Source organism: Convolutriloba macropyga, chromosome 5 (genome assembly GCF_964194025.1).
Source record: "Convolutriloba macropyga chromosome 5, txConMacr16.3, whole genome shotgun sequence".
Lineage (NCBI taxonomy): Eukaryota > Metazoa > Xenacoelomorpha > Acoela > Convolutidae > Convolutriloba > Convolutriloba macropyga.
Genome location: NC_134472.1, coordinates 57,263,562 through 57,291,459, shown reverse-complemented (window position 1 = coordinate 57,291,459; position 27,898 = coordinate 57,263,562). Strand labels below are relative to the sequence as shown.

The 27,898-nt window shown below is 33.1% G+C and overlaps 1 protein-coding gene across 3 annotated transcripts in view; it reads left to right on the top strand.

Moving 5' to 3' along the window:
* LOC142339497 (uncharacterized) overlaps positions 1 to 27,898 on the top strand; it is a 67,058-nt gene that overhangs the window by 26,960 nt on the left and 12,200 nt on the right. For 2 of the 3 annotated variants that reach the window (XM_075389558.1, XM_075389559.1), the window contains exons 2-10: positions 6,473 to 6,718; positions 6,913 to 8,844; positions 14,652 to 14,729; positions 14,802 to 14,846; positions 14,921 to 14,935; positions 15,243 to 15,305; positions 19,419 to 19,866; positions 20,194 to 20,248; positions 22,882 to 23,080. In XM_075389558.1, the coding sequence (XP_075245673.1) occupies positions 8,608 to 8,844; positions 14,652 to 14,729; positions 14,802 to 14,846; positions 14,921 to 14,935; positions 15,243 to 15,305; positions 19,419 to 19,866; positions 20,194 to 20,248; positions 22,882 to 23,080 (1,140 nt within the window). In that variant the 5' untranslated portion in view covers positions 6,473 to 6,718; positions 6,913 to 8,607. The remainder of the gene's footprint in view (positions 1 to 6,472; positions 6,719 to 6,912; positions 8,845 to 14,651; positions 14,730 to 14,801; positions 14,847 to 14,920; positions 14,936 to 15,242; positions 15,306 to 19,418; positions 19,867 to 20,193; positions 20,249 to 22,881; positions 23,081 to 27,898) is intronic. The other variant, XM_075389560.1, reaches the window with a different exon arrangement.

Here is a 27,898-nt window from a genome sequence, read left to right as displayed (position 1 = left end):
ATTATAAGAAAACCTAAAACAGTGTCGATAATCTCCTTTCCGTTAAAATTTGTCCCGCGACTCTTTTTTGTTGATTTTAACAAATTTACATACATATTGAAGAAAAATTAGCGGATACAAATTGTCTATTCAACTAAAGTTTTACGTGAAGCATGCAACTGATCTGTTGTAGCTGAAACAAAAGTTTACGGAAAAATTGCGGAGTTGATAATCCTATTCCACTATTCTCTTCTCGCCATTTTTATTATAGCATTGTTGTGCCAAAAATTGTGGAAGAAATACATAGTCTATTCCCAAATCAGAGTCTTACGACTGCCTCAGAACTTTTTAATGTTGGATGATCACTGTCTAAGAATTTTAATACACGTTTTTAACGCCATCAAGAAGTTGACAATAACCGAGGTGAAACCTAGCCGTTTGAAAACCGGTGGTAATGTTTATATAGACTTTTTTGTTGCAATCACAATAGGTGCATAAATTTAACCAAATCTTGCTGTGATAATAGCAGTTGCACATTTTACCGTTCAAAATAACTCGTTAATACCCAATGAACAATACAAAATCTGTTACGGAATTAGTTTATCATAATCATGACAATACGGACAACTAAATGAACGGTGGCAATAAAAGAGTGTGATAGAATCCTCATTCAATCACAGCAACTGTTTGATAAAAAATATCACACAAGTTAAACCAAAACTGAATTAGTGCAAATTTAAAAAATTCTATCGAAATGTATTGTTTGTTCCAACCAATGGTATTGTCTGGAAATTATTGCCCGTCTTAGTGCTCATCTAATTTCCTCAAATTTTGAGTTTCTCGGACACAAAATAAGTAATGTAAAATAAAAACGCAATTACACTGAAAAAAAGACGAACTGTTCATCAAATTGTCAATCAAGTAAACTTTGATCAAGTAAACGTAAAATAGAATTGATCTAAAAGCCACATAAATTTATATATATATATATATATATATATATAAATATATATATATATATATATATATATATATATATGTATACATGCTTGGGTGCGTGAGCTCGTGACAGAGCTTGTTGGGATTTTGTATGTATGTGTGTGTGTGTGAGTGTTTTGTGTTCAACAGTTTGTGCAAGTGAGTGTTTGCAGGAGTTTTCATGTGCATGTGTTTGAGTGCTGGTGAGTGTGTTTTGTGAATTGTGTGCTATAACTCATTTCAGTAATCAAAGACGTGAAACTGTGAAAAAAAGTCAAAATAAGTCTTGATATATTGATTGATTTGATCAAAAATTACTGGCAATGTTATTGACAAAATTGACATTTTAAATGGAACTTTTTTCTCTAAGTTTTTGAGCAGGCTGACATCTAAGAGTGTTTTCAAAACCTATAATCCAAATATCCGGTTTCGTACAAAGCGGAAAATGAAGTATTGGCGAATATTCGGTTGATAAAGAAAGCCACGATGGAGTAGGAAGTATTTAAATTTGATCTAATATATCCAGATGAGACTCCAACAATGCAACAATGTTATCAAATTATTATTTTAATTGAGATTAAAAGTATTTGATTTTATAAATCGCAGTAATAAAATTCTTTCTCAGTTTAACTTGTTAATGTAAAATGTTGGATTAAATATCTATATAGGCGTTACAACGAAAAAAAAACAGATATATCATTACAGACTAGCGCCCCGCCAAATATTGCTTGAATTCTATTAACACAAATTACACAAAACGTCTGATTTTGCGAAACTTGGTTTTAAAGTTGTCACCATATTCCACATTTTATGTTTTGGAAAAAGAAAGTTTGAGATTGAGGAATATGTGACTATGTTTATCACATATTCCACAATTATTTGAGCACGTTTTTGGTAAACTTAGTTCATTTACTCTGCGCTGATTCTTTTAGAGTCAGACTAGCCCATCTTCCAAGCTAGTTGAAATTGCCGCCACGCAATTTGATAATTCAATTTCCGATAACGAAAAACTTTGTTTTTTATATTAGCTCTAAAAAATCTGACAAATTCATCAAAACACGGATGTTTCTCATTATACTGTACAAACAGAAACTGTCTGTCTGTCCTTTTTTCCCTGAATCAATAATCAAGGCTTTGGTTGGTAAATGAAGTACAATTAAATTGATCTTTTGGTTAGATTTTCGCTAGAAATTGAATAAATTAGAAGCAATGAATCTTAATATTTGATGTCACTTTGATATGATGCAATATTTCAAACATCTTCTCAGACTTTGCAAAATAGTAATCTAAAAGATGAGTTTTTTCTAGTCAAAAACCCAATGTGAAGACATAAAACTCTACTATGATAAAAAAATATAGGTTTTGCTGGAACATGACTGAAAGCAGCTGATGGAGAAGTACTCTGAAATAATTATTCATCACATTTAATGCTGATGGATTTTTCAGTAATAAGTGAATGAAGACCACTTTTTATAGAGATCTTTTTGAAAATTTTAATGACTGATTACTTTTTAGACACCGGATTTTTCAAAATATAATAAGTACCGATCCCTTTACAAGAACAATTTTGCTCAAAATGAAAAGAAACTACTCAGTCTTTACCAAACAAGGAGGCTCGGTAATGTGCGTTTGCACATTAAGTTCCGACCCCGCTCATCTACATTTTTCACTTAATTGTCTATCAATTGCGAAAGAGATAAAAAAAAATAACATATCAACATATCGTTCAATAAACTACTAAAAGAATAAAACAATCTACTCTAGAGGGCCAATGAGACCTTTGGCTACTGTAATATGGCTACCAGAAAGGACGGCAATAAAAATCAAATAGTTACAAACATTAATTACAACCAAAACTCCTTGTCCATTTTTTGAAAACCACTAATAACCAAATCAAAATGGCATCAGATAAAAAGAAGACTAACCGGTACTTTTTTGGAAAACAATATGGGACTTTTTCTCAATGCGACTTGGCAAAAAGTTGGCTAGAAATGAGCAAAAGCGGCAAAAGTTTACTAAAACATTGCTTTTTTTCAAAAAAAAGAACTAAATTCGAAATGATTAGAAACATTACGCATCAAATGAAATCATTGGAAGAGTCTATTATACCCAATAGAGAGTGACTGAGGCCTTTCATTATCCAGGATATGTCATACGACTAATACAGGCAAGAACAAAAAATTTGCACGAAAAAATATACACGAAAACGATGTCCCCCAATCAATTAAATATATAGCTGATCACTAAAAAATAAAAATCTTCGTTTGCAGTTTTTGCAGGTGACAACATTTGTAAGTCCAATGACGCCCATTATTGTGATACTGTGAAAAGAAATCAAAACCTACAAAAAAAGGGCAAATAGTTAAAAATCACGAAAATTGGTTTTGTGAAATCTGGTTGTTCCAAGAAGAAAGACCATTTTAGGAAAATAAAACCGTTTTGAAAATTAAATTTTATTTCAATAGATAAATGATGTGAATTTTATATAGAGATGCTTAGCTACAATTTAACAGAAATAAAATTGGCAGATCTCAAAAATCTCTTTTTCTATTAAAAACAAATGTTTTCAAAATTCATAGTCATTAAAAGGTTTCGACTAAAAGAGTAGACTGTTTGTATTGCAACTGCTTGGTAAACTAAACGCGACTGTTGTTAATGAGACTAAATCATAAGACTACAAAATATCATTAAATACAATCTGGACTAATAAGTTTCACAAACAATTTTACGAAACCACAGTTTTGAAGCCATAGAATATTAACCGTGAGAATATAGCATTTTCATTTGCGTCTCTTTTGATCATCATATCATCTTTTTGTAAAACTACTATCACAAAATGACAACAAAAAGAACCACAAAAACAGAAAAGTATCTAAACTTTACAAAATTCTTCTTAAACAAATTGTCTAAGCCATGAAGACATCATTTAAAAAAGTTAAACAACAGAAAAATTATTGTTTGATTCAACAAAACAATAAAAAGAGCTCTAAATCATGAGGAAAATTTTCGAAAATGATACGGCAATGTAAAATACGAAAAAAAAACGCAAACCAGAACAAAAAAGGGTTAATCTGAAGAACCTTATTGCTCTTTTTTTGGAACTTCATTTACCAATATTAGTTGTTTTAATTCACTTGTTTATCTATAGTTGGCCACTGAGACCTCTAATTACACGATATTTGGCAAAAAAAGAGAACGGTTTCGCAGCCCTTCAAACCATATGTTGTGAAAACAAAATATATGTTCAGTATCAAATGTTGTAAAATTTTTTTCAGTTAGATTGTTAAATAATGTGACAATTTACAAAAGAAACAAAAACAACACCAAAAATGGGCAATTAAGCACAAAAATCAGAAAATTTTGTATGAAAACTCGTAGTAACAAAAGCAAGAACACCCTCTGTTAAACAATCGGCCACAAAAGTAGTTTTTATTCTATGAGTAGGAAAATTCGACCTGTACTTACTGAGAATAAGCAAAATGTTGACTAAAATAATATAAAAAATTGTCAAGGTCAAAAAATCACAGAAATTTTATTAAAACAAATACATTCAATAACATAAGAGACATTAGGTAACAACCATAAGAACAGAAAAGGTTCATTTTTACCTCTCGAGGAAGAAATTTAGATCTGTGAGGGGTTTAATTTAAAAATCAGACTGCCAAAAGAATAACAAATGAAGGCAAAAGACAATAATTCAGTTAAATTTTACTAAAACTCCTCCTCAAACCCATAAAAACCCTTTGGTTCTCTGGAAACAAACTGTATGTACATTGGACTCAAATTTACGTAAATTGGAGTTGTCAACAACGGAGCAGTAAAAAAAAAATACTGTCAGTAATTAACATTAAAAAAACAAAAGCAAAACATTTTGAAAGGGTATCATCAAAATAAAAAACCAAAAATTTTCTGATTCTGAGAGTCCACGATATTATCAAACCCCTCACTGATTTTGCCGCGCGCCCAGCAAATCGACCAAGTGTTCCGGTTATTTGCGAATTAGACCAATTAATGAGTGGAGTTCTACAAATATTGAAAAAAAATATGCATTTTGTATATTTATCGAGTTAAATCTGCAAAAAACAGTAAACTTTTAAGTCCAGAAGACTTTCAAACGGCGCATAATTGCAACTAGCGCTTTTTGAAATTAGGAAGACTGTGTTAAATTTTCTAGGTCACTAAGTCTGGAAACTTTAACAAAGTGGACCAAAAAGCAAATTTTGTGCCATTTTTGATTAAAAAAGTTTGAATTTTGAAAATTTTTTCAAATATTTTAGCCAAGAAAAACTTCAATCAAACAATTCAACAACACTGTTCTATCTCTAACGGTATCAACAACACTCTGTCTTTAAAAATTTTAATTTATTTTGAATTATATTAGCGAAATTGTGCCAAATTTTAGCAAAATTTATTGAAAATGTTAACAAAAACAGTCGAATGTTTACCAAGATTTAAACCTCGATAACTCCCTGTAAAACACGAAAATCGAAAAAATCTTTTTAATTCTGTATTCTACGCTGGACGGGCTTTTTAATGTTACAACTCACAATCCTTTACCATGAATATATCGATCGGCCAAAATTGACTGAACAAAAAAACCAAGTTGAGTATACAGTTCCTCCCTCCCCACTAAAGTGGGGTCGGAACAATGAATGTCTGGTGTTCTTCAGCTTATAATGATTTCTAATAACAACTAGAAATTCCAAGAAATTCCAACAAAACCTATATTCAGATACTCTCTGAATTAGCTCTGTAGAATTTTGAAATACATTTATATATATATATATATATATATATATATATATATATATATACATATATATATATATATATATATATATATATATATATATAAATTTGTTGATTCAGTACACTTGATCAGCCAACAGTGGCCCTAAGTGATTTAGATCTTGAGATTGCATATCGACTGCAAAGTTGGTTTGAGTTGGAGTTATAGGGAGTTTCCCCCATGTCATATTTTTAGTCCTATTTTCTCAATTGAGTAATCGTTGTTGAATAGGTGTTTCCATCAATTGCGATTGTTTGCATTTCGAGTTTTTAATTCCTTTCTAATGAATCTTTATGTATCGGATATTTATTGGAGTAGGCTAATTCTGTGTTAGGATGCCTAGTACTTGAACAATTGCTTACGTATGAGTAGTGTCTTTGATCTTTCTAAATAAAGACTATCATTTATTGTGTATTTAGGGACAGCTCACAGTTATTTCCTGTTTTTGCACAAAACACCAGGGACAACGGATCTATTCACTCTTTCTTTCTCCTTCTCCCTCTTTTTCTGTTCACTTGTGCTGTTTGTATGGTCTGAGAACACAGACCCTCTCATTCTGTTCTCTTTAATCGTCTTTCTCTCTCTCTACTGCTTCCGAGTTGATTAAGCGGCGGCTGCTCCTCAGAGTCTTTCATTCTATTGGTGCTCTGCCTCCCTTTCCCTCCTTCAACCCGCTCCCTTCCTCTTTTTTATGGGGATAAAGTGTATCCCTTTATATTTTTACAGCAACTGGATAAAATCTGCGAGCTGAGCAGCAGAAAGAGGAGTACAGGGATATCCATTCATTCCGTCGACCAGTTACACTTTCCTTCTCCTTTCTCTGGCTATTCTTGTCCAGATTTACAGGGAGGGGAACAAAGACAGCTCTCAACTACACTAGCAGTGTGTTTGATACATAATACATAATAATACACCACCACCACAACTATTCTCTTCTGGAATGCAGCAGGACTACCAGTAGAAGGACGACTGGTAATATTATTCACATTTTAGTTGTTGAATTTAGCCAGAGTATTTTGCCTCATTTTCCATACTTATTCCCCGGCACTGGTCCAGTTTCGTGTGTATGGCTGCTCAGTTTGTTTAAGTCTGCCGCTAGTAGCAGTAGCAGTAGTGAGTGAGTGAGTGACTTTTACTGTGTTTTGGCATTGTTGCTGATTTTATAGGAGGCGGGGCTAAAATGACTGGAGCAATTGGGGCTGATTGACAAGCGATCTCTCCTAACATTATTGGCCTACTGAACCTCAATTCCCAAAACAGGTTCACCACCACAACCAACACTACCTCCATTGCCACCCCTCTGAACAGAGTACGGCTGGCAAAGACATTTATTCACACACCAGGGAAAAGGAGGAACATTATACTAACTAGCAGAAGGAAAGTAGGAAGATAAATCCCAACTTATATAACTACCCTGTAGTTATAACTAGAGTTAGTTATACTTTTTTCCCTAACCACTGTAGCTATTTACTACCCCCACAATATATATCTATAACTATCCTTCCCCCTTTTTCTTTATTCGTTTTCTAGTTAGTAGAGCTAGTTAGTAGAATCCTGCTCGCTTGCTCATTCATTCCTTTACTTTTTATACCATTTGCCAATAAATTTATATCCCAAGTCAGTTAGTTAGTTGGCCAGTTAGCTGGCATTTATTTATCACTCTTAGTATCCAACCAACTGCAAATTCAAACAACACAACACAAAAGATACGATTCAAATTCTTCAGCTGAACTGACTTGAAAAGTCTTTATTCTTTCTGCTCAGTCACTAAAACAGGCACCAAAAATTACACTCTCCCTCCCCCGAACTCTTTCTTTCCTTTTCCTTAATTTGGCAGCCCATTTATCTTTTAAAGCACCCTTATTTCCCTAAATATTCTCAACCCGTGCAATCGGAAAAAGTTGCAAAAGTTTACAAAATTACCCAAAGTTCCGAACGATATCATCAGCCTAACGAAGCAAAATTACCCACCGGTTTAGTCAGATTTTTAAGTTTCAGTTTGAGATCCGTGGCACTCAATTTCTGATTACATTGTTGCCTAAACTTGTTTATTTTTAGCCAGGACAAAATTATTTGTTCACGTTTGAATGAATTAATTTTTCTTCAAAGTTGTGTATGTTCTTAGAGTGTAATTTAAAATGAAATTTTTGGAACAATTTTGTGTTCTATTATCAAGAAATAGTCTTTTGAGCAGCAGAAACATGTGATGAATATTTCATGTGGCATTGGCAACTGAAATTCTGAATCGATCTGCAGATTTTTACTCATTTTACAACGTTTGACTTATTTATCGCAGCTTTGTCTCCATAAATCAATAATTCACTATCTTTTTGCTATATTGCAATTATTCTTTGGCTTATTCTTCTCTTTTCTATCGTTTTACCTTGACTATTTTACAATTCTGATCCCTGATAGATTACTATAAAATTTACTATACTCCACAAATTATCCACGCAACGCAGTGCTGTAGCCGAGTGTGTGTGAACAAAAATTAAGAGCAACTTCCCCCCGTATTATAAATTTATATTTTTGGTTTTTACCTTTTCAGTTTAAATTTTGACTCTTTATTCTAGAAATTTTGTTCCCACCTTTCAGAGTTTCCTGTTCCATAATTCACTTTGAACAGGTTTCCTTTTTTCACGCTCGACCGTTTAAATATTTCAATATTCTCGAAGATTAAAGATCCGATATTCTGTTCGAAATTTTCGAAATATCAAGTCGTAATAAAAACTTGTGCTTTGTTTGTTATTGGACCTTTCGATTAATTTTGCGGCGGAATTTTTTTTAAACTGAAATATAGAACGCGATATTTTTTCATTGGTTATTATAATAGAAATTTCGTCGGCCAAACGAACAAGAAAATGACCTTGTCATTGTCTGGAAGTGTAAACAACAACAACAACAATTCTCAAGTTAACAACAACAACAGCAACGGTGTCCTTATGCAGCCTGCAGGCGTGGGTGTAGGAGTGGGCGGGGGAGGAGGTATGACTAATTGTGAGAATGGGAGCGTTGTGGACTTCGATGCCATGTCTGTAGATGAGATGGGGGGTCCTAACGACTACTCCAGCTCCTTTGGATATAACGATGACGAAGAGGTACAATTTTCATACTTTTTATTTGTCTTTCTCAAATGATGTTGACACTGCTATATGCTAGAATATTTCACATGCATTTGGTCGTCAGCGTTTATATGCAAGAATGTTATTCAGCAGAACTCTAATTTAAAATTTAGCTCAAAAATTAGCTCGGCTCTGGTTTGATGAACTCTGAAAATTGAGAGATTTGGACAAGTTTAACTTTGTGTGACTTTATTATTTTTCGATGACTTCAGGTTCAATTTGATTAAAAAAGTACAAAAGATGAAACTGAAGCAGTTCTGTGCGAACTGCTTTATACTTTTCCTTGTAATTGTAATAGCCAGTCTCTTATCCAAAGCGGCAACACAAACCATTCGCAACCCAAGAAATTGCATTATTTTAATAATGCAGGCTGATAAAAACAGAAGTGTGTAAGTTGATTTTTCCACAGCAAATTTTGCCAAGTTTACCTCTTAGGGGTAATTTTTAAAGTATGTCACCACGGATTGCCTGTCAATTTTTTTTTACTTTTGCTTGGAAACTATTGCTTAAGTAATAACACTGTTGAAACGTTTAAAAGGCGCTAACAACGTCTCTTAGCTTTTTATGCGTCGTCCTTTATTATTCAAATATGGGCCACTTTAAAAACAAAATTTCTCTGAAAAAACTTCTTGAGTTTAATCGAGAAAAATAGCTCATCCCTTTTCAGATAGTACTTCTTTCTACGAGAAAAATTTCATAGTAATTTTCATGTAAGTGCACAACCGAGGGAAGAAAAATTTTTCGGTTAGCTTGCGTGCTCTGATATTCAAAGGTCCGAATTATTTTTGCAAGCTGTGATACCACTAATTTGTTTTGATAATTCAAGATGATGGCTGCTAGTTAACTTAAAAATTTTTCCTGTTATTTAAAATCACACTTTTGCTCTGAAAAATTTTTGGAAGTAATTTTTGAATTAGAAAGGAAGTTTGTTGCACGGATCGTAGGTTTTTTCAATATTTGAAAAAGATGCAAACCTTTAGGCGGGAGATTACGTGAGAAGTGTCGATGACTTTTTTACAAGCATTTTACTTATGTCTGGTTAGTCTGGCTCGATCAAAAAAATGGTCATCCTGGATTTACAGCCCTGTGGTTTCTCCAATTCTTTAATTTTTATTAAAATTGTCGGGAAAAAAGACTAAACGATAATAATTTGCATTATTCGCGGCACAAATTATTTTGAACAATGGTCGCAAATGACAAGCTAAGTGAATTAATTGTCTGTATATAGTACTTGCTCCGAATAGACTCCGAAAAAGTTTGCGATGTTTTAAAAGCAATCAATAATTGTCGTTCCTGTGAAAAAAGTATGCATTACCTAATTCCTTGATCAATTTGGTAGCAAAATTGTCTTCATCTGATTAGCTGGATCATCATGTCTGATCATGATGGTATTAGACGAATATTTAAAATTTTTTTGTGAAAAAAATAGTCATATATCTTTTATCTATTACTGCCAGTGAACTTTTCGAAGAGAACATATCTATTCCTGAAAAATTTTCTGTTCCCGATTCTATGATGCTCGTTTCTATTCCCGAAGAAGTTATCGTAACTGATGGTTTAACAATGCATTCAATTAAATTATCTTTTAGTCTTCATTCTTTTAGGATCATCCTACATATTTTTTTTCCATTGTGCCGGCATTTTTGAGACACGCGTGTTGATTGAACTTTTCCCCTTTTCCTTTTATTCAATTAATCTAAAACAAGAACCACGCAGATTCTGGCTACAAACGAATTATAGCCACTTTACGAAAAACAATAAACTCCACAGAGTTGTTAGGAAACATTAATAAGTCCCGAAAAATCTCTTTACGTAAATATCTCTGTTTATTACTCCGAGTTTCGGAAATAGGAAATACTGGATGACATATTTACAATGAAGTGCGCAAGCTGGTGGATAGTTTTTAATTCGAAAAATATTGTTTAAACTGTCAGTAATACTCATGACATAATAGTGCCGCTATTCTTCAATATCACTTCATAATCCAAAAGTGACATTAACCATCTCAAATAACCTCCTAAACAGACAGATATTTTCATCAATATTTCATTAAATATCTGCAGATATACTACTATTAGAAAGCTTATTTAGAAGAGGGTATTTAAAACAAACAATTGTAGGGTATTCAGCTCTTATTTCTGTAAAAAAAATCAGTTTTATTGAGATATTTCTCAATTGCTCTATTCTAAAATCAATCTATACTGCAGTTGATAACAGCTCAATAAAAATAAAAACAATCAATTACTTTTTTAAGCTTAATAATGATTAAAAAATAGCACTTCATTGAGCTTTAAAAAACCTTATTTATTGAACTGCCCTTAAAATCACATTTCTTAAAAATGCTTTAATAATTTCAGTACTTTCTGATGCCTTCGTTGACAGCAATTCAATAAAAGTCGTCAATTCTTATTAGCTCGAAAAGGTGATGATTGAATAATACAAAGTGACACTTTAAAACTTGTTTTATTAGAATCTTAAAGGTAATCTCATTCAGTGTATATATGACGCGGTTTTCTTAAATTTGGAGGAATTTCGCTGTTGGTTTAATTTTTAAACACTCACTCTCTGAAATGTGTACTTTTATAATATAGAAACAGGCGTGGCTTTTTGACAGATTCGTGAGGTTAAATGAAAAAGAAGTTCATTAAAAATTTAGTCAAATTTTTAGACCTGCTGAGGAAAAAACGTGTGTCAGCTTTTCCTTATTTTTATTTATCCCACACTACTGCTGTTCCTAAACATAAACGCGACACTAAAATACGCATCCTTGAAAATATGGCTATTGTTGGTAGTAGCAGTTGTTTGTTTGTTTGCTTATTTGTTTGTTACTTCGTTCGGTTCTGAAAAAAATGCTTTTGAAAAGAATACTCAGAAATGAGCTTCATCTCTCTTTCAAAAATATATCACTTGGTACTACGTTCTATACGTGCTTCATGTTTTATGTACAAAAACTGTAACAGAATTACAAAATATGTGCAAATGAAATTCCTTTAAAGATGAAATACTTTTGCATCAGACTCTTAAGAAATAGACAGTGTTTTAAAAACAACAAGAAACGCGTAGACGAATGACCGGTCCAGCTTTGATGAGATTGATGAAAAGAAATGGTTTTGTTTGATTGTGGCTTAATTTTGAATAAATAGTTGTTTGTGCTCATTAGCATGAATGCTCAGGTGTCATTTGCAGCGCTTAATTATGTCATAAACACATCAGGACATGATCAAAAAGCACCTTGTTCATATTAAATGGCCTCAACCAACACACAGAATACCGAGACTATGAACAAAAAATGTTCACACAATTTTAAAGCACAATAGAGTTTGTATCGAAGCGAAATTTTTTTAATAGATGATTTGATTATAGTCATGCATGGAGCTTGCGGGAACTTGTAACAGAGTATTGAAAGGAGCATGTCAATTCATTTTTTTAGCCTTTTACTAAAGTTCAATGACTATAGAACTTGAGTAAATCTGATAGTCTAGACAAGAAGACTAATTGTACAAGCACAAGTAATAGAGACATAGACTGAAGCTTACCAACGAAACTAACTTGAGGTCAGAGATATATCATAATGATTATCACATCGGATGAGTGTTGTCTTTTTCGTCAGTTTCCGACAAAAAAGAACACATATATATAGATGGAGTTGAGGAGGTTATTCTTCATGTGTTAAACTCATTTAATTTTTAACTGTTTTCACGGTTGCCTAGTAACAACTTCAGCTCTGGCAAAATAATAAGACAATCATTTTGATTTCTATAGTAACTCTCTCTTCATATAGAGGCATTGATGTTTCCGGCTCAGTTTTGGTGACACTTTTACCGTCTCTTTTTGTATTTTCTAATTGTTTAAGTTCGCATGTTTCCGGTATTCTGCTACGGTGAGAAAACATCTGAGGGCGATGACTATCACTAAGTTTCACGAGAATCAGTTTTACACTGAATGAGTAATCCGTTTGATGCATTTCTTATCTATACCTAATAATGTTCCATTTTATGCAATCACACTTGTGTTAGTTAAATTGTTTGAGGCAAAGTATATTCCATAAGTTTTTCTGCTCAGTTATTACATTTTCAAAGGCTGCTTTGGATGAAGATTTAACGAAGTTTGTAAGATTTGCAATTTTAGCGGTGAAAAGTTTTTTTCGCCGCATTCTGCTGGTACCGCTGAAAAATGTTCCTTCACCGCTTAAGCGGTGAAAAAAATTCTTCACCACTTAAAAGTTTTTTTTTCACCGCATTCATTGCATTGAGCGCAAATCTTACACTTTTACACAAATTCACCGCAAATCTTACATCTTTTAGCGATTTTTAGCAGGACACCTCGATCCGCGAAGATAATTGTAATAATTTAACTGGCAAATTATATTTTGAGAATGATTTTATAAGTCACTTTGTTCTTAAGTTGTGTTCAATTCAAAGATGTGCTAAAATTGTAATTTCGCGTTAGTCTGGATTTCTACACTTTTATGGGTTTAACAACTGCAAAAAATTGTTGTGTCTGTTTTTATCTCGGATATTTCAAAAGTAAATGGATGGCTTTGAATGATTTGTAATAATTCTGTTCTATTTTCATCTTGAACAATTATGTTAGACGAGTTGTGCCACTCGCTGGCAATATGACTACCTGTAATTTTGCTCTCTGATTCAAAAAGATCACCAAGATCTTTCATTGTTTTTGACAAATAATTTGAGATGACGAATTTGAAATTTGAGTGACGTTTGTTGAGATTTCTAAAATAGAGATTATGAGAATGTGGGATTAATCAAAATTGTTCGTTTTTTTGCTCATGTATCTAATGATCAAGCGTACTGTTTAGTATCCTGGAATTTAAGGCTTTTTATTTTGCAGAGTTGCCATGTTTGACTTACCAAAAAAGTGAACAACTTATCTTTTGCAGAAATTATGCTCTTGGAAGTTTATTCCATTTCCGAACAAAGTGTCTTATAATTGAATTTTGACTCCATTTTGATTTACATTTTGTTGTGATAGAAAAAACATATGTACGATTATTAACTTTAATTTCAACGTCTCCGATTATTCTGAATTTTTTTGTTCTTGTATGTTTGTTTGTTGGAGAATATCGAAAAGTCTATTTAATGAAGTTTTTGCTATTTGAATTTCTGCGGGAAATATTTTATTTTCAAGATGTAGTTTATGAGCACTGTCATATTTTGTTCGAAAAAAGCAAACTTTTATGCCCCATCTAATTTGTTTGTTTATTCTGTCAATTGAGTAGGACGGCAAACTTTGAAAAAATATTGCACTAAATTTTAAATGCGATAAAACAAGTGATCTAAACAGATTTATTCGAGCCTTTAAAGGTATTGGATTGCGTACCAAATAAATTGATCTGATAGCTAAAGCCATTTTACTGATCACATTATTAAGTTGTTTTTGGTATGTCAACTCTTTGTCAAGAATAACACCTAAGTATCTGCATTCATCTGTTGGTTTCAATTAGCCGAACAATCTGATTGGAATAAATTCAAGTAGACAAAAAAGGCGAATTAATCAGTTGTCTTTGCTTGTCTATGGTGCGGAGTCGGGTTGCGCTCCACGCGGCCTTTCAGATGCGGCATTCCCAACCCCTGACGCGGGAGTAAGGTTGCGGTACTGAGAGTAAGGTCAACAAATCAGAGCTCGGAAAAGTTTTAAGCGCATTTCACGGCATTCTGCTCTACACCCGGTCGGCTCTACTGGCGTCATCCTTAAAACTTGGACTTATGCTGAGTTATATAACCCCTGTAATTAAATTCATTAAGTTTTTGTTTTTATTTTAGGTCCGAACACTATTTGTGAGTGGGCTACCCATGGACACCAAACCCAGAGAACTCTACCTCCTGTTCAGAAATTTCAAGGTCTAGGGTAATCATGATTAATCAAAAAATTCTAAGAGTACTCAAAAATCAAATATGTTTTGTTTGTTTCAGGGCTATGAAGGCTCCTTTCTAAAGAACACACCAAAACTAAACGACGTAAGTGTACCGACTCTATATTGATTTTCATTCAAACTTATAAAAAAACAACAATTTTTTGTTTGTTGTTTTAGACCAAAACCTACGCTGTAAGTTGAAACTCTACAAGTTTATTCCTCTCCTTTTCCTTAAAAAGTTCACGACCGTAGCTTGTATCACGATCTCGAAACTTACTACAAAGTATTTCTTCAAATTTATGTGTATGATACGTGTATTTTTTGTTCACATCACTTTTTTGCAGACGAAAAATGAGATAAATTTATAGATATAGATGCAGACAGAACAATCTAGAAGAAGTCAGTAGTTCACTTTTAGTCAGTAATTGCGCCGTGATAATAAGTGAAAAGTGAGTGGGTGTTTACCGTTGATTGTTGATGTGAACTTGTGTTATTTCAGCCGGTGGCCTTTGTCATGTTTGACTCCAAACTGAGTGCGGAAAAAGCCAAACAAGCACTTCAGGTAATGACCTCACTAATAATTGAGTGGCGTAGTATTTATAACCAATATAGTTATAGCAAACTTCAAATAGTCTTCAAATTCAAATCCAATTCTTCGGATCTAATAATTCTTCGGTAAACAAATTTGATGTTTTTTCCATCCAAAGTATTTACTATAATTAACCGTCATTCAAGATATACGAAAAGAGACACTCTTTTCACTTGATTTCAAACTATAAAAAACAACCAGGGGAAAGTTAACAAAAAATTGTAGGAAAAAAGGTCTTTGTTTTTCCGCCTTAGATAGTTGATGTACTAAAGGACCTAACTTTTAATCATTCAAAATTGTTTTTGGAAATCGGAGAACAATTTTAGTATACTTTTTTACTCGCCTTGCGAATAGAATTAGCTATTTGATTGGAATTTTTGATCTTGATTGGATTTCTTCATCTTAACTTGAGGGTAAATAAGGAGAATTGCTAATGCGCGTTTGCACATAATGTTCCCAACCCTCTCACCCACATTTTTTACTTGAATGTTTTCCAAATGAAGTCGAGACAGGAAACTTTCCAAAATTCACATTTTGTTCGACAATAAGTGGTTTATAAACAAAAAATTGCTCTAAACTCAAACCACTAAACAAATTGAACAATGATGCATTAGAAAGCCGATGAGACGTGAAATTAACCGAGCAAGAAAAACAACAAAATCGAATAACAGCAACAAACATTACGACCAAAACTCAATGTATAATTTTTTAAAATAGTTAGTTAGAAAAACTTACTCTAATTAGCATCACATAAAAGCTAATATAAACGAATAAATGTAAATCAAAAAATGTAACAAATATTTGGACCTGTCCTTAACGAGGCTAGGTAACGAGAAGACAGAAAATAAACAAAAAAGCAAATAGAAAAAAAATGATTAAAGATAAAATTTCATTGAAAATAACAAATTGTTTCAGAATCAAGAAAACCATTTGCTATGAGCTGAAGTCATCAAATACGTTAATTTATACCTCCATAGGAAGCAAAAGAGGTTTTTCATTACCCAGAATATAACACACTAATACAAAAAGAACAAAACAACAGGAAAAAAATTGTGACAAGACGGTGTCGAAGCCGTTAAAACCATAACCTAGTCACTACAAGCGTTAAATATATTCAATGTTGTTTTCCTTCAACGTCTTTACTGTTATATGACCTCCTATTTTTGCCATTACCCTAAGCGACAAAAAAACCTTTTATGTCCGGAAATCAAAAAAAACAATTATCCAAACACGTAGTATTGAAGCAAAAAAACAATTACATGAAACATTAATCTAGAGTGAAGACTAAAATTGATTTCTTTGGAAAAAAATTTTGCCTCTCCTTGCTGAGATTGAGCTGCAAATTGACCGAATCAGATGAAAAGGAGGAAAAACTGAAAAAATTATTAACCACCCAAAGCCTCAAACTTTCAAATGAAACAAATACGATGAACTTGTATCTCCCGAGGAAAACAATTAGACCTGTTTTCAATGAGACTAGACCAAAACGATGCAAAATATCAACAAAAACAAGCAGAACTCAAATTTTCAGCAGAAAATTTCTGCAACCGCAGTTTTGAAGCGCATAAAAATCATGGGTTTAACTTAAGTTATAATATAAATTTTTCGGGCCCCATATGCAGGTCAATGAGATTAGTAAAAAATGCAGCCTCGACTTTAAATGATTTCGCTTTGTAACTATTATTGAAAAAGCAAAAATATGCAAAAAAGACAGCGCTCCAACATAATCGAAACAATTTTTAAATTGTAAAGTCCGCGGTTAAACAACACTAGCATTGCTAATGCTGCTTGTCCACTGAGATGACGTAACTGCTCCAAAAGTCTGAAAAATAGGTAATTTGACAAAAAAATTACGTATAAAAATTAACTGATGAATTTTGAATAATTATTGAAATAAAAAAGCAAAACGCTGGCATTTTTCAATTCCAGAACACTCAAGTAGAAAGCAGAATTACAACCGATTCGTTTCTTGCTCTGAAAAACTTCTTGCTCCAAATGAAGTCGAGACAGCAAACTTTCCAAAATTCACATTTCGTTTGACAATAATTGGTTTATAAACAAAAAATTGCTCTAAACTCAAACCACTAAACAAATTGAACAATGATGCATTAGAAAGCCGATGAGATGTGAAATTAACCGAGCAAGAAAAACAACCAAAATCGAATAACAGCAACAAACATTACGACCAAAACTCAATGTATAATTTTTTAAAATGGTTAGTTAGAAAAACTTACTCTAATTAGCATCACATAAAATCTAATATTAACGAATAAATGTAAATCAAAAAATGTAACAAAAATTTGGACCTGTCCCTAACGAGGCTAGGTAACGAGAAGACAGAAAAAAAAACAAAAAAGCAAATAGAAAAAAAATGATTAAAGATAAAATTTTTTAAAAACTAACAAATTGTTTCAGAATCATGAAAACCATTTGCTATCAGCTGAAGTCATCAAATACGTTAATTTATACCTCCATAGGAAGGAAAAGAGGTTTTTCATTACCCAGAATATAACACACTAATACAAAAAGAACAAAACAACAGGAAAAAAAATTGTGACAAGACGGTGTCGAAGCCGTTAAAACCATAACCTAGTCACTACAAGCGTTAAATATATTCAATGTTGTTTTCCTTCAACGTCTTTACTGTTATATGACCTCCTATTTTGCCATTACACTAAACGACAACAAAAAACCTTATATGTCCGGAAATCAAAAAAACAATTATCAAAACACGTAGTATCGAAGCAAAAAAACAATTACATGAAACATTAATCTTGAGTGAAAACTAAAATTGATTTCTTTGGAAAAAAATTTTGCCTCTCCTTGCTGAGATTGAGCTGCAAATTGACCGAATCAGATTAAAAGGAGGAAAAACTGAAAAAATTATTAACCACCCAAAGCCTCAAACTTTCAAATGAAACAAATACGATGAACTTGTATCTCCCGAGGAAAACAATTAGACCTGTTTTCAGTGAGACTAGACCAAAACGATGCAAAATATCAACAAAAACAAGCAGAACTCAAATTTTCAGCAGAAAATTTCTGCAACCGCAGTTTTGAAGCTTATAAAAATCATGGGTTTAACTTAAATTCTAATATAAATTTTTCGGGCCTCATATGCAGGTCAATGAGATTAGTAAAAAATGCAGCCTCGACTTTAAATGATTCCGCTTTGTAACTATTATTGAAAAACCAAAAAAATGCAAAAAGACAGCGCTCCAACATGATCCAAACAATTTTTTAATTGTAAAGTCCGCGATTAAACAACACTAGCCTTGCTAATGCTGCTTGTCCACTGAGATGACGTAACTGCTCCAAAAGTCTGAAAAATAGGTAATTTGACAAAAAAAAATACTTATAAAAATTAATTAATGAATTTTGAATAATTATTGAAATAAAATAGCAAAACGCTGGCATTTTTCAATTCCAGAACACTCAAGTAGAAAGCAGAATTACAACTGATTCGTTTCTTGCTCTGAAAAACTTGTTTCAGTAGTTTATATGATTACAATTTAGTCAAATTTAACAAACTGGGCTAAATAGACATATTCCGTGCTGTTTTGTATGGAAAAAAGCAAAAACAGGGAGAATGGGAACGAAAACCACAGAAATCAGTCAAATGTTCACAAACTATACCTTTATAACTGTCCATGCAACCTGTCCATAACAAAGTATTATATTGCAATAAAGCAATGATACTTAATTTTTTTCTCGCAGTAAAATCGTAGGTATTGCAATCTAAGGATTTAAAATGTCTCTGAATGTTATTTCGTAAGACTTCGAAAGCCTTTGGCTCATGCTTAACCATTCCAGGACTGAATTTGTTACTTTCAGAAAAAATGGAAACTTCAGGACAAAACAAATTACATCTTAAGGTTGGAAGTAATTTAGTAGATAAGATGAGCCTTATAAAAATATCTCGGTTTTTTGTTGATAGTACAGTAAGTTTCCAATACGAAGTAAAAAAAAACGTCTCAAAATAACGGCAGTGAGTTAAACGGTTTTCCTGGATCAATCACGGTTACTAATAATTATTCTAGGAAAAGTTGTTTAAGTTTTTGCTATTATGGTTACCAATTATTACAGGGTGTAAGATTTGACCCTGATGTTGCTATGACGATTCGACTTGAATTTGCCAAAACGAACACCAAAATGCAGAAGTACCACAACCATCCCAATTTTATTCACATGAACCACGTGCTTCAAAACGAGGCAGCCGCTAACACGCCAAACTCGGATCAAAGCCAACTTGCAAACAACTACCCTGTTTTAACTTCCGCTAACCTGCAGTCCTTATCCAACAACGTTTCCCCGAATTCACCCAGTTACAAAAGCGGCCTGTCTGGTCAAGCACGACTGGCGGGTACAACGAATGGGTTTTTCGGGTGTGGTCAAAGGGATGCACTGCCCACAACTGTTTCTCACAATGGCTACTCGATATCGGCAGGCGGGGGTGGTATGCCGGCCCTTTCCACGACCAGTCCTGTAGCCGCAATTCCCAATCAACACTCACATCTCTTGGCGTCATACACAGGTATAAACAAAATTTCAATATTAACCATGAAGCAAATCGAAAATTTCAAATCTTATTTTTTTCTGCCTTGGGGGTGTAATCTTTCTACTTAAAGTTTTATCGACGAGTTTTATAGGCAAACGTTACCGTGAAATCGTTGATTTTTAAAAGGTAAACTTTTTTGCTTTTAAGGTAAGGATACTACGATTTTGAGGAAAATACTAGTCGATTTGGTGTAGATTTTCAGATTGCTTTTTAGTAACTCAACAAAAATAGGTACTAGTAGCTCGTCCAGTTTAAGACACATTAACAGCTGCTAGTTATCTCTCATTTGTTGATCTTTTCAAGGAATGGCGCCCTTCATCAACACAACAGACGCGTGGACATCACAGCAACAACAAGCGTAAGTTGCATGCAAACATCATTTGTACAACATTTCACGCCATAAAATAACTTTTCCTGATTTGATCATATGTGAGGTAATTCATGTATGCGGAAAACGCATAAACCAGTTACTTTAAGTTTTTGTTAATCGCTCCTACACCTTTTAGTGGCAGATGAATTATATCATCAACTGGGGTTTTTTGTGCAGTCAATTTTGCCGATCGATATATTCATCCTACAGGATTGTGAGTGGTATCATTAGAAAGCTTGTCAAGCGTATAATTTCAAATTAAAAAGATTTTTTTGAGTTTCGCTTTTTCCAAGGAGTTACGGAGGTTTAAAGATTTCTGAACGTCAGCCTAACTTCCGATGTTTTGTTCAAATTTTTCGTAATTTTTGCTTAACTTTTAATCTATTTTTGCTAAAAATATGATTGAAATGTTAACAATGGTCTGATTGGTTTTCCGTTTAAATATAAAAATAAGTTCGTTAATTGTTTGAACCGATTGTTAAAACTTGCAAAACTTTTAGCTGAATTTTCGAAAACGCAGCATTTTTCTTTTTTTATAAAAATAGCATCAAGTATTTGTATTTGGCCCACTTTGTCCAGTTTGACCGGTAGTGCAAACATAAAAACTACTGACACAATCTTCATTTACTCGGCTATTGATTTATTCTACATCCGATCACTCAGAAAATTTTCTGGAAATATTTTTTGCCGTCTTTTGCTAATGTAAACCAATATTTACAAATAACGCATTGTTTATTTCTTGAAATTTTAAGATTTTCGTTTGCCAACAAACCTATTAGGCAATATTTTAGAACTTTGCGTTTTTAATAGCCACGTAGTGATAGCAATGCTAGTTCGTGTCTCATCGTTAAAATTTGCAATGAAAATGGATTCGGGTTGCAATTTGGGTCTGTCTTTTCGTAACACTTTTTGCATCTCTTTCATCATAATTACAAGAAAGTATTTTCTTTTGAAGGTTCAAATAAGAGGTTTCGTTTTTATCCCTCGAAACAATATAATATTTTATGTGTAAAGCTCATGCTTTTTTTGGCCCCGACAAATTAGATAAACTTGCTCAAATTATGTATTTTGTTAACACTTGGTACATCTTTGATCTTAAAGGAGAAGCAGCAAAAGAAAAAAAACAGTTTGGATGATAGATAGTTGCTTTCCTGACTTTGAATTTAATTGTTTTCAAAAATTGTAAACGTTTTTCTGACTTCGCGCTTTTTGTTTTCTTTCTATTTGTTAATTAATCTAAATAAAGACAGGTCATATATCTTATCGGGTGAAATGCAATTTATTAGGGGTATTTAACAGTTTGTCCGATGCTATGTTTAATAAAAATTCGATAGACCTTGAGTTTTGGTCGTACGTAATGCTTGTTGTTGTTTTGAAATTGTTGTTTGTCTTATCTCTTACGCTCCTTAATGGCAGTTATCATCCTTACCTCTAATAAAATTCCTGGAATAAGTTATTGTTTCATGAAATATCATGAAATAGTCTGGACAATTTTGGGATTTATGGAAATATTCCGGTCAATTCAAAAAGTCAATTCAAAAAGTAGCATTGTGATCGGAAGTCCTTTCTAAATTAGACCCTCAACACAAATACACAACAATTTTTTGAATGTCAAATTCCCGTTATCTAAATTCAAATTTAAATTCAGGAAAATAACCAGTGGCGAAAGTTTAAAAATTGTATACGCTCATTTTTAATTATTTAACTGTTATTGTAATCAACTAAAACTCGTGGCAACCAACTTTAATATTAAAAAGAAAACGTAATTTAGTAGTAAGATTTAGCGCTTAAATCTGACCCTTGGTTAATGCATTTTGTTTATTTATTCATTTTAACTTTTATTGTTTCACTTATTCATTTTTTCTTTTAATTTTTGCGTGTTGTAGCCAAAATTTGATAAGAATCAAAAACATCTGTTATCAAAACTCTAATTTCAAGTCTTGGACAGAGTGATTGGAGTTTTAACTCGACTTTATTGGTCTGATTGTGAACAGATGAAACTCTAATCAAACGCACATTCAAAAGAACAATATTATGACCGCAATATTTTATATGGTTCAATTGATACGAGTATGTTGAAATAATCGCGCACTCAATATGAAAAGAGAAACAAGAAGTTCATATCAACATAAACAATTATGCGTTGTTTTTTGGAACTATGAAATTTGTCAATTTTCTTTTTCCAAAATTTCTGTAAATGCAAAAAATGCTATCATCAAAAATTCCTATCAAAAATTCTAGCAAAAACTTCTATCAGCAAAAAAGCTATTTAATTATTTATGTGTTAAAATATTTCGATGCCTTGAACATGATCGAAGACAGTTTCGAACTCATGGTAAGCGTACGAAAAGATACATTGAGAGAGGGCAAGGTTGAAAGAAATGATAGAGGGGTGAATCAATCGCGGTTAAATGATAGGGGTTAAATAAATAGTGGTGAGAGTGCGGGATACCGCTCATCCTGGGATGGCAGCAAAAACTAAGACGATAATGCAAGCTGACTTTATAATATCATTCTGCCTTTGATTTTTTTGTAATTACAATGAGCATTTCAAGTGAAACTTTGTAATTATGTGTTTTCAATTAAATCTTTGCATTTTCAACTTGTTGTTAATGTTTTAGATTGGCGTACGCAGTTGAGTTAGCAAATGAGAACAGTATGTCAAATGGAGCAACAACCGCAGCTGCAGTTCCCTTTCAGACCCAACACACTAATGGACACCCATCGCCCATAGCAGCTGCAGCAGCTGGACAGACTCCCTTTTTTGCAACCCCCTCCGCCGCCACTGCCGCAGCCACAAACATCCAAATCCATAACCAGGTCAGAAACACACTAAACTAAGAATAGGTAACATTACCTTAAAAACCTTAAGTTACCACAACGGCTAAGGTTAATCTGACTTTTAAATAACTCAAGAGTTATATTATAGGATGAATAAAATATTTATAAGATTGCAATATATTTCGTTTTATTTGAAGCTGATTCAATGATCGAAAGTATTCTTTGACCAAAATCACATAATTAAGATTGGACGTTTACGGGACCATTACTGTTTAGAATGGAAGTGTTATATGAGTTTATTTATGTGAGTTGTATTTAATTCTTGCACTATTTCGTTAATAACTTCAATTTCGTTTTTCGATCGTGAATTAGATTTTCAATTGAGCCATAAAGTGTATTTGGCACCAAATAATCTTTAAAATTATTTTCCTATTGACCTTGACATGAGTGGATCTTGATTACAGCTGATCTTTTTTATCTTTATTCAATGAATCTTCTGTTACGTAAGAAACGTAGTTCTCCGCTTTTTCGCACCAAATTAAAGTTTATTGCCATAATTGCATTATAGATGTTCATATGATTAGGTCATAGATATTAATAAGGCCCTGTGGAATATATACATTATATTAATTTTGATAAAAATATGTTTCAGGTTCCTTTTTTGATTAAGAGTTTTAAGTCATTAGAAGCGGTTGTGATTGTTTGAAATGAACATTAACATCTGAAAAAGCTCATGGTCTGCATTTCCGTTTTTTAAAATCTATTTCCTCGACCAAGTTTATTGTTGCAAAATAGATTAAAAGTTATTTGTCACGCTATCAACGCTTGCCTGAAAACATTGAATTTTTCCGATAAATTTAAAACTGTTCACATCTTTATATTTGATGTTTATGTTGAGCACACAGATCAACTGAGTAGCACAGAGAACGTGATCAAACCAAAATATTCATTTTTCATTAATTTTCACCATTTATCATTTGAATATTTTCAATAAAGGTAAATTTTATTGCATATTAGGATGCACTAAATGCACCTCATATAGACTGAATTACTTCCGTTTAAATCCAATATTTTATCTATTTGTAGAAAAAATGGGAAAAATGAATAAAGAAACTAGCTTTTATGAATAGAATTCTTCACATTTTAGCAAACAATAAAGCTTTCATTTGTCACTTCAAATTTTAACAGCTCCTTTCATGAGTCTATTGAAGTTTTTGTTATGGGATTAAAATCAATTCCCTCCTAAAACGATCAAACAACTGAAAAAAATGTGACAAGCTTTGAATTTTGTTCTCTTCCAAACCGTTTTGTTGCCTTTTAATACCCCCTTTTCTAAATTGTTGTAAATGAAAGGTGAAATTATTCAAACAAAGCAGGTCGTGAAGGGGGTTTGAAAGAGGGTATTATGGTTTAAATTGGGCTTCTGTCACTTTTACCGAATGCTGCCAATGTATTACACCCCCCCCCCCACTGTCCTGCCATTAGTTAGTAAAGTGACGAGTTAGAGTGGCCATTGTGTTGAGGTGTCGGGAGGGATTTTTAATGAATTTCAATTGGAGATTAAAACACCTCCTTTCACCTGCCATCAATCCATCCATCTCTCTTCCTCTCTTCCCTCTATTCCCTCTTCAGTCTCCCAATTATTCACGCAACACGCATGCGTCTCATCTGAACACTTTCCCGGGTGATTCTTGTGCTTCGAATGAATGCGAAACAAGTCCTGCTTGGCACTTTGATCGCCTGCTGAGTTACGTTCTGACTCGAGGGGAAAAGCTGAGAGTATTTCTCGGAAAAGGTTGCGATAAGAGCAAAAGAAAAGGTTTTTTAATTTTTAAGTTATATGAGCTTCGTACTGTGAGTCAGAGTTGTAAAAATAGGTATTCCGAGGAACAAAAACTGTGACAAAAAATAAAATTGTAATCCGTTTTCTGAAAAAAAAAATTAAATTGAGCTATTTTCCTGTCCTTTGTTTCAAATTGTTACAATAAGAAACTATTCAGTCAAAGTTTAGAGCTAATTTCATACTATGAATGGGGTCTGATTGACTGTCATATTAACCGAAATTTAAAGGTAATCTTCCTTTGTTTACTTCAAATAAAAATAAACGGAAGAAACAAAAACTGCAGAAGGTTTCAATTATTGAAACTCTTCAACGTTTCAATTATTTTCTCTTGATTTATAAGTGTGAAATTGAAAACATTTTTGCAGTAAAATAAAGCATTTAAGTTGGATTCATTGACATCTTCGGATACTTATACCTTTCTTCGAGTCAACAGTGAAAATCAAACACAAAATCTATTAAAAAACGTTATATGAGAAAATTTCGACATGACTTGCACTTCTGTCAATTGCGTAACGTGTCTTTATACTCGAGGGACACTTGCGTTGTCAGGTAGCAATCAGAACCAATTGAATCTGAAGAGTTCATGCCACTTAAATGGCCAATCAATCACGCTTCGAGTGGTCCTAGTCGGTTGTGTTGGCGTAGCCAGCTAATAAAGGATTGAAAGCAGGGGATTTACGGGTCGTGATTGTTATAAAACCAGAGTTCATAGCTGTAAACAGAGGACAGATCTTTCCGTATCATGCTTACTGGGGTTGAAATTCGGTCATTCCTTTTTATACACTTTCCAATGCTGAAATATTTTCATGCTTTCTATCTTGTTGCTTATAGTCAAGCTCAGTTTCGATTAAGTTAGCCCTATTTAGGTTGGGATAAACTTTTTGTTTGGATTTGATGTTGAGGGAACGTGAAATGAATCGGAAAGCGGTACAAGAAAGCATGTGTATCTCATGATTGTTCATGTTGCTGCTCAATATTTGAAGTTCTTGCATTTATCGCCATTATGTACAATTTCAGGTTTTCAATTACCCATGTATTTTTAAGTGATATCAATTCTTAGCTGAGCATTGATTCAGGATGAAAGCAAACCGAATTAAATCAGAGTAAAATTTTAAAGCCGAAGAGCAATAGTTTGTTCAGTACAAAAATTAAAAATTTCTAACAACAGTCCTATATTTGATCTGCATTTGTCCTCAAATAGACGTCATGGTTACTCCAGTCCGGTGACTAACTTAATTTTCTTTCACCAATACAAATGACAGGGTGACTTCCAATTATTAATAAAATCGACACTCAATGGCGGCAGCAAATCCGAAAGTTTTTGCGTCAATCTTGTTGTTTTGTCAACGTGAACCATCATTTGTCCAACCAATTGCAAGCGTTTTCAGCAATCATTTTTTCAACCCTCTAAAGTAAGGGCAGTCGATATTTTTGCTTAAAAATTTATTTGGAAAAGTAAATCTAATTGTGAATTAAATTAATACTGCGGGCGGGGACTCAACTTACTCGTTATACTTTAACTCATAAAATTTGCGAAACGAAAATTGATAATCAAGGAAACTATTAACAGGCAAATTGTTCTTTTCCTTAACAACATCAAATTTTGAAATTACTCTTAAAATGTATCCAAACAAAATGCAATTATCCCAGCAAAACAGTTACCCAATCAACAATTGGAAACTCGACAATTGAGATAAAGCAACGTGCGTTTTTCTTCAGTCTATCACTGAAATGATCGCATCTCATTCTAAAAATAGATGCAAGCGTCATTTGTTCATGTAATCTAAGTTTTTTATTGACGACACTTGCTCCACACATTGTAATGAACTTGTTACAAAATTCCATGGGCAAATGTCATCGAGCTAAATATAAAGTAAATGTAAACTAAACGTTTAAATTTTTAAAATCTTTACTCAGAAAACTCAGAGTTTTGATTTGATCAGAATTTCTCTGAAACACGGTTTTCAAGAATTATTGATAGTTCATGTTGTGATTTCTCAAGGAGCAGTTTTTTACCCTTTTTGAATGCATTCGTATTGAAACATTAATAAATTGTTTTCGAGTAGAATAGACATTTGTTTGCAACACGTATGGTATAAATCATGTAGCATAATATGGATGCTACTCAACAGATCGTTAATAGGTCCCCCGGGGTCCTAGTCAAGTGATGACCAGTGCCACCACTATGATCAGTGGTGTAAATGACAGGCATATTATAGTATGGAAAATAGGGGGCAACCTCAATACGTACTTTTATGTTTTATGGAATCTACACAGATTTGTTAATAAAACAGAGCAAAAAGTTTTTTCTTCTTAGATGATTGTTACTGCGCCCTATTTTGGGCAATATATCTTCTTTTCTAATTTTTTGTTTCCCGGTTGACTCGTTTTTGTTCTTTTTCATCTTTGAATTAGTTACATTTTTTAACGACTTATTCGTTGGTATGTTGCTAAGTATTGGCATAAATGTCAAATTAATTATTCAAAAATTACAATCGTATATCAGTAAATTGAAAAGTTTTATGAAATTCAAATTATATTAACTTTGAAATCTTGAAAAAAAATTTAAAATGTTTTGTAGAGTATAGCACAGCAATCCAATCATGCTTTTGGTTCTTTTTCGTTCAAATGTAGAAAAAATTTTGTAGTGTAATGACGCATAGAATAGACAACAATGAGTGCAATTGTACGTGACTTCATGTCAGATAGAAAGAGAGAGAAAGAGGGTCATCTGTTCACTTCATCTATCTGAAACGTCAAAGAGGCCATTTTGAACAATCACTGATTTTTATCTCTCTTCTTTTTCTTTGTCTTCATTTTTTTAGCGGTTGGCGGGGGGGGGGGGAGAGATAATTTAGTGCCCTACCATTGGAAGGCGTTCCATTGTGTGTATGTGTTTGTGGGGGGGGGGGGGGTCGTGGGCATGTAATCGAGTGCAGAGTGCGGGGGGAGAAACAGTGAGTGTGTGGGTGTGGGTTGAGTTGACAGGAGGGGTGAAAGAAAAGGAGGTAGGC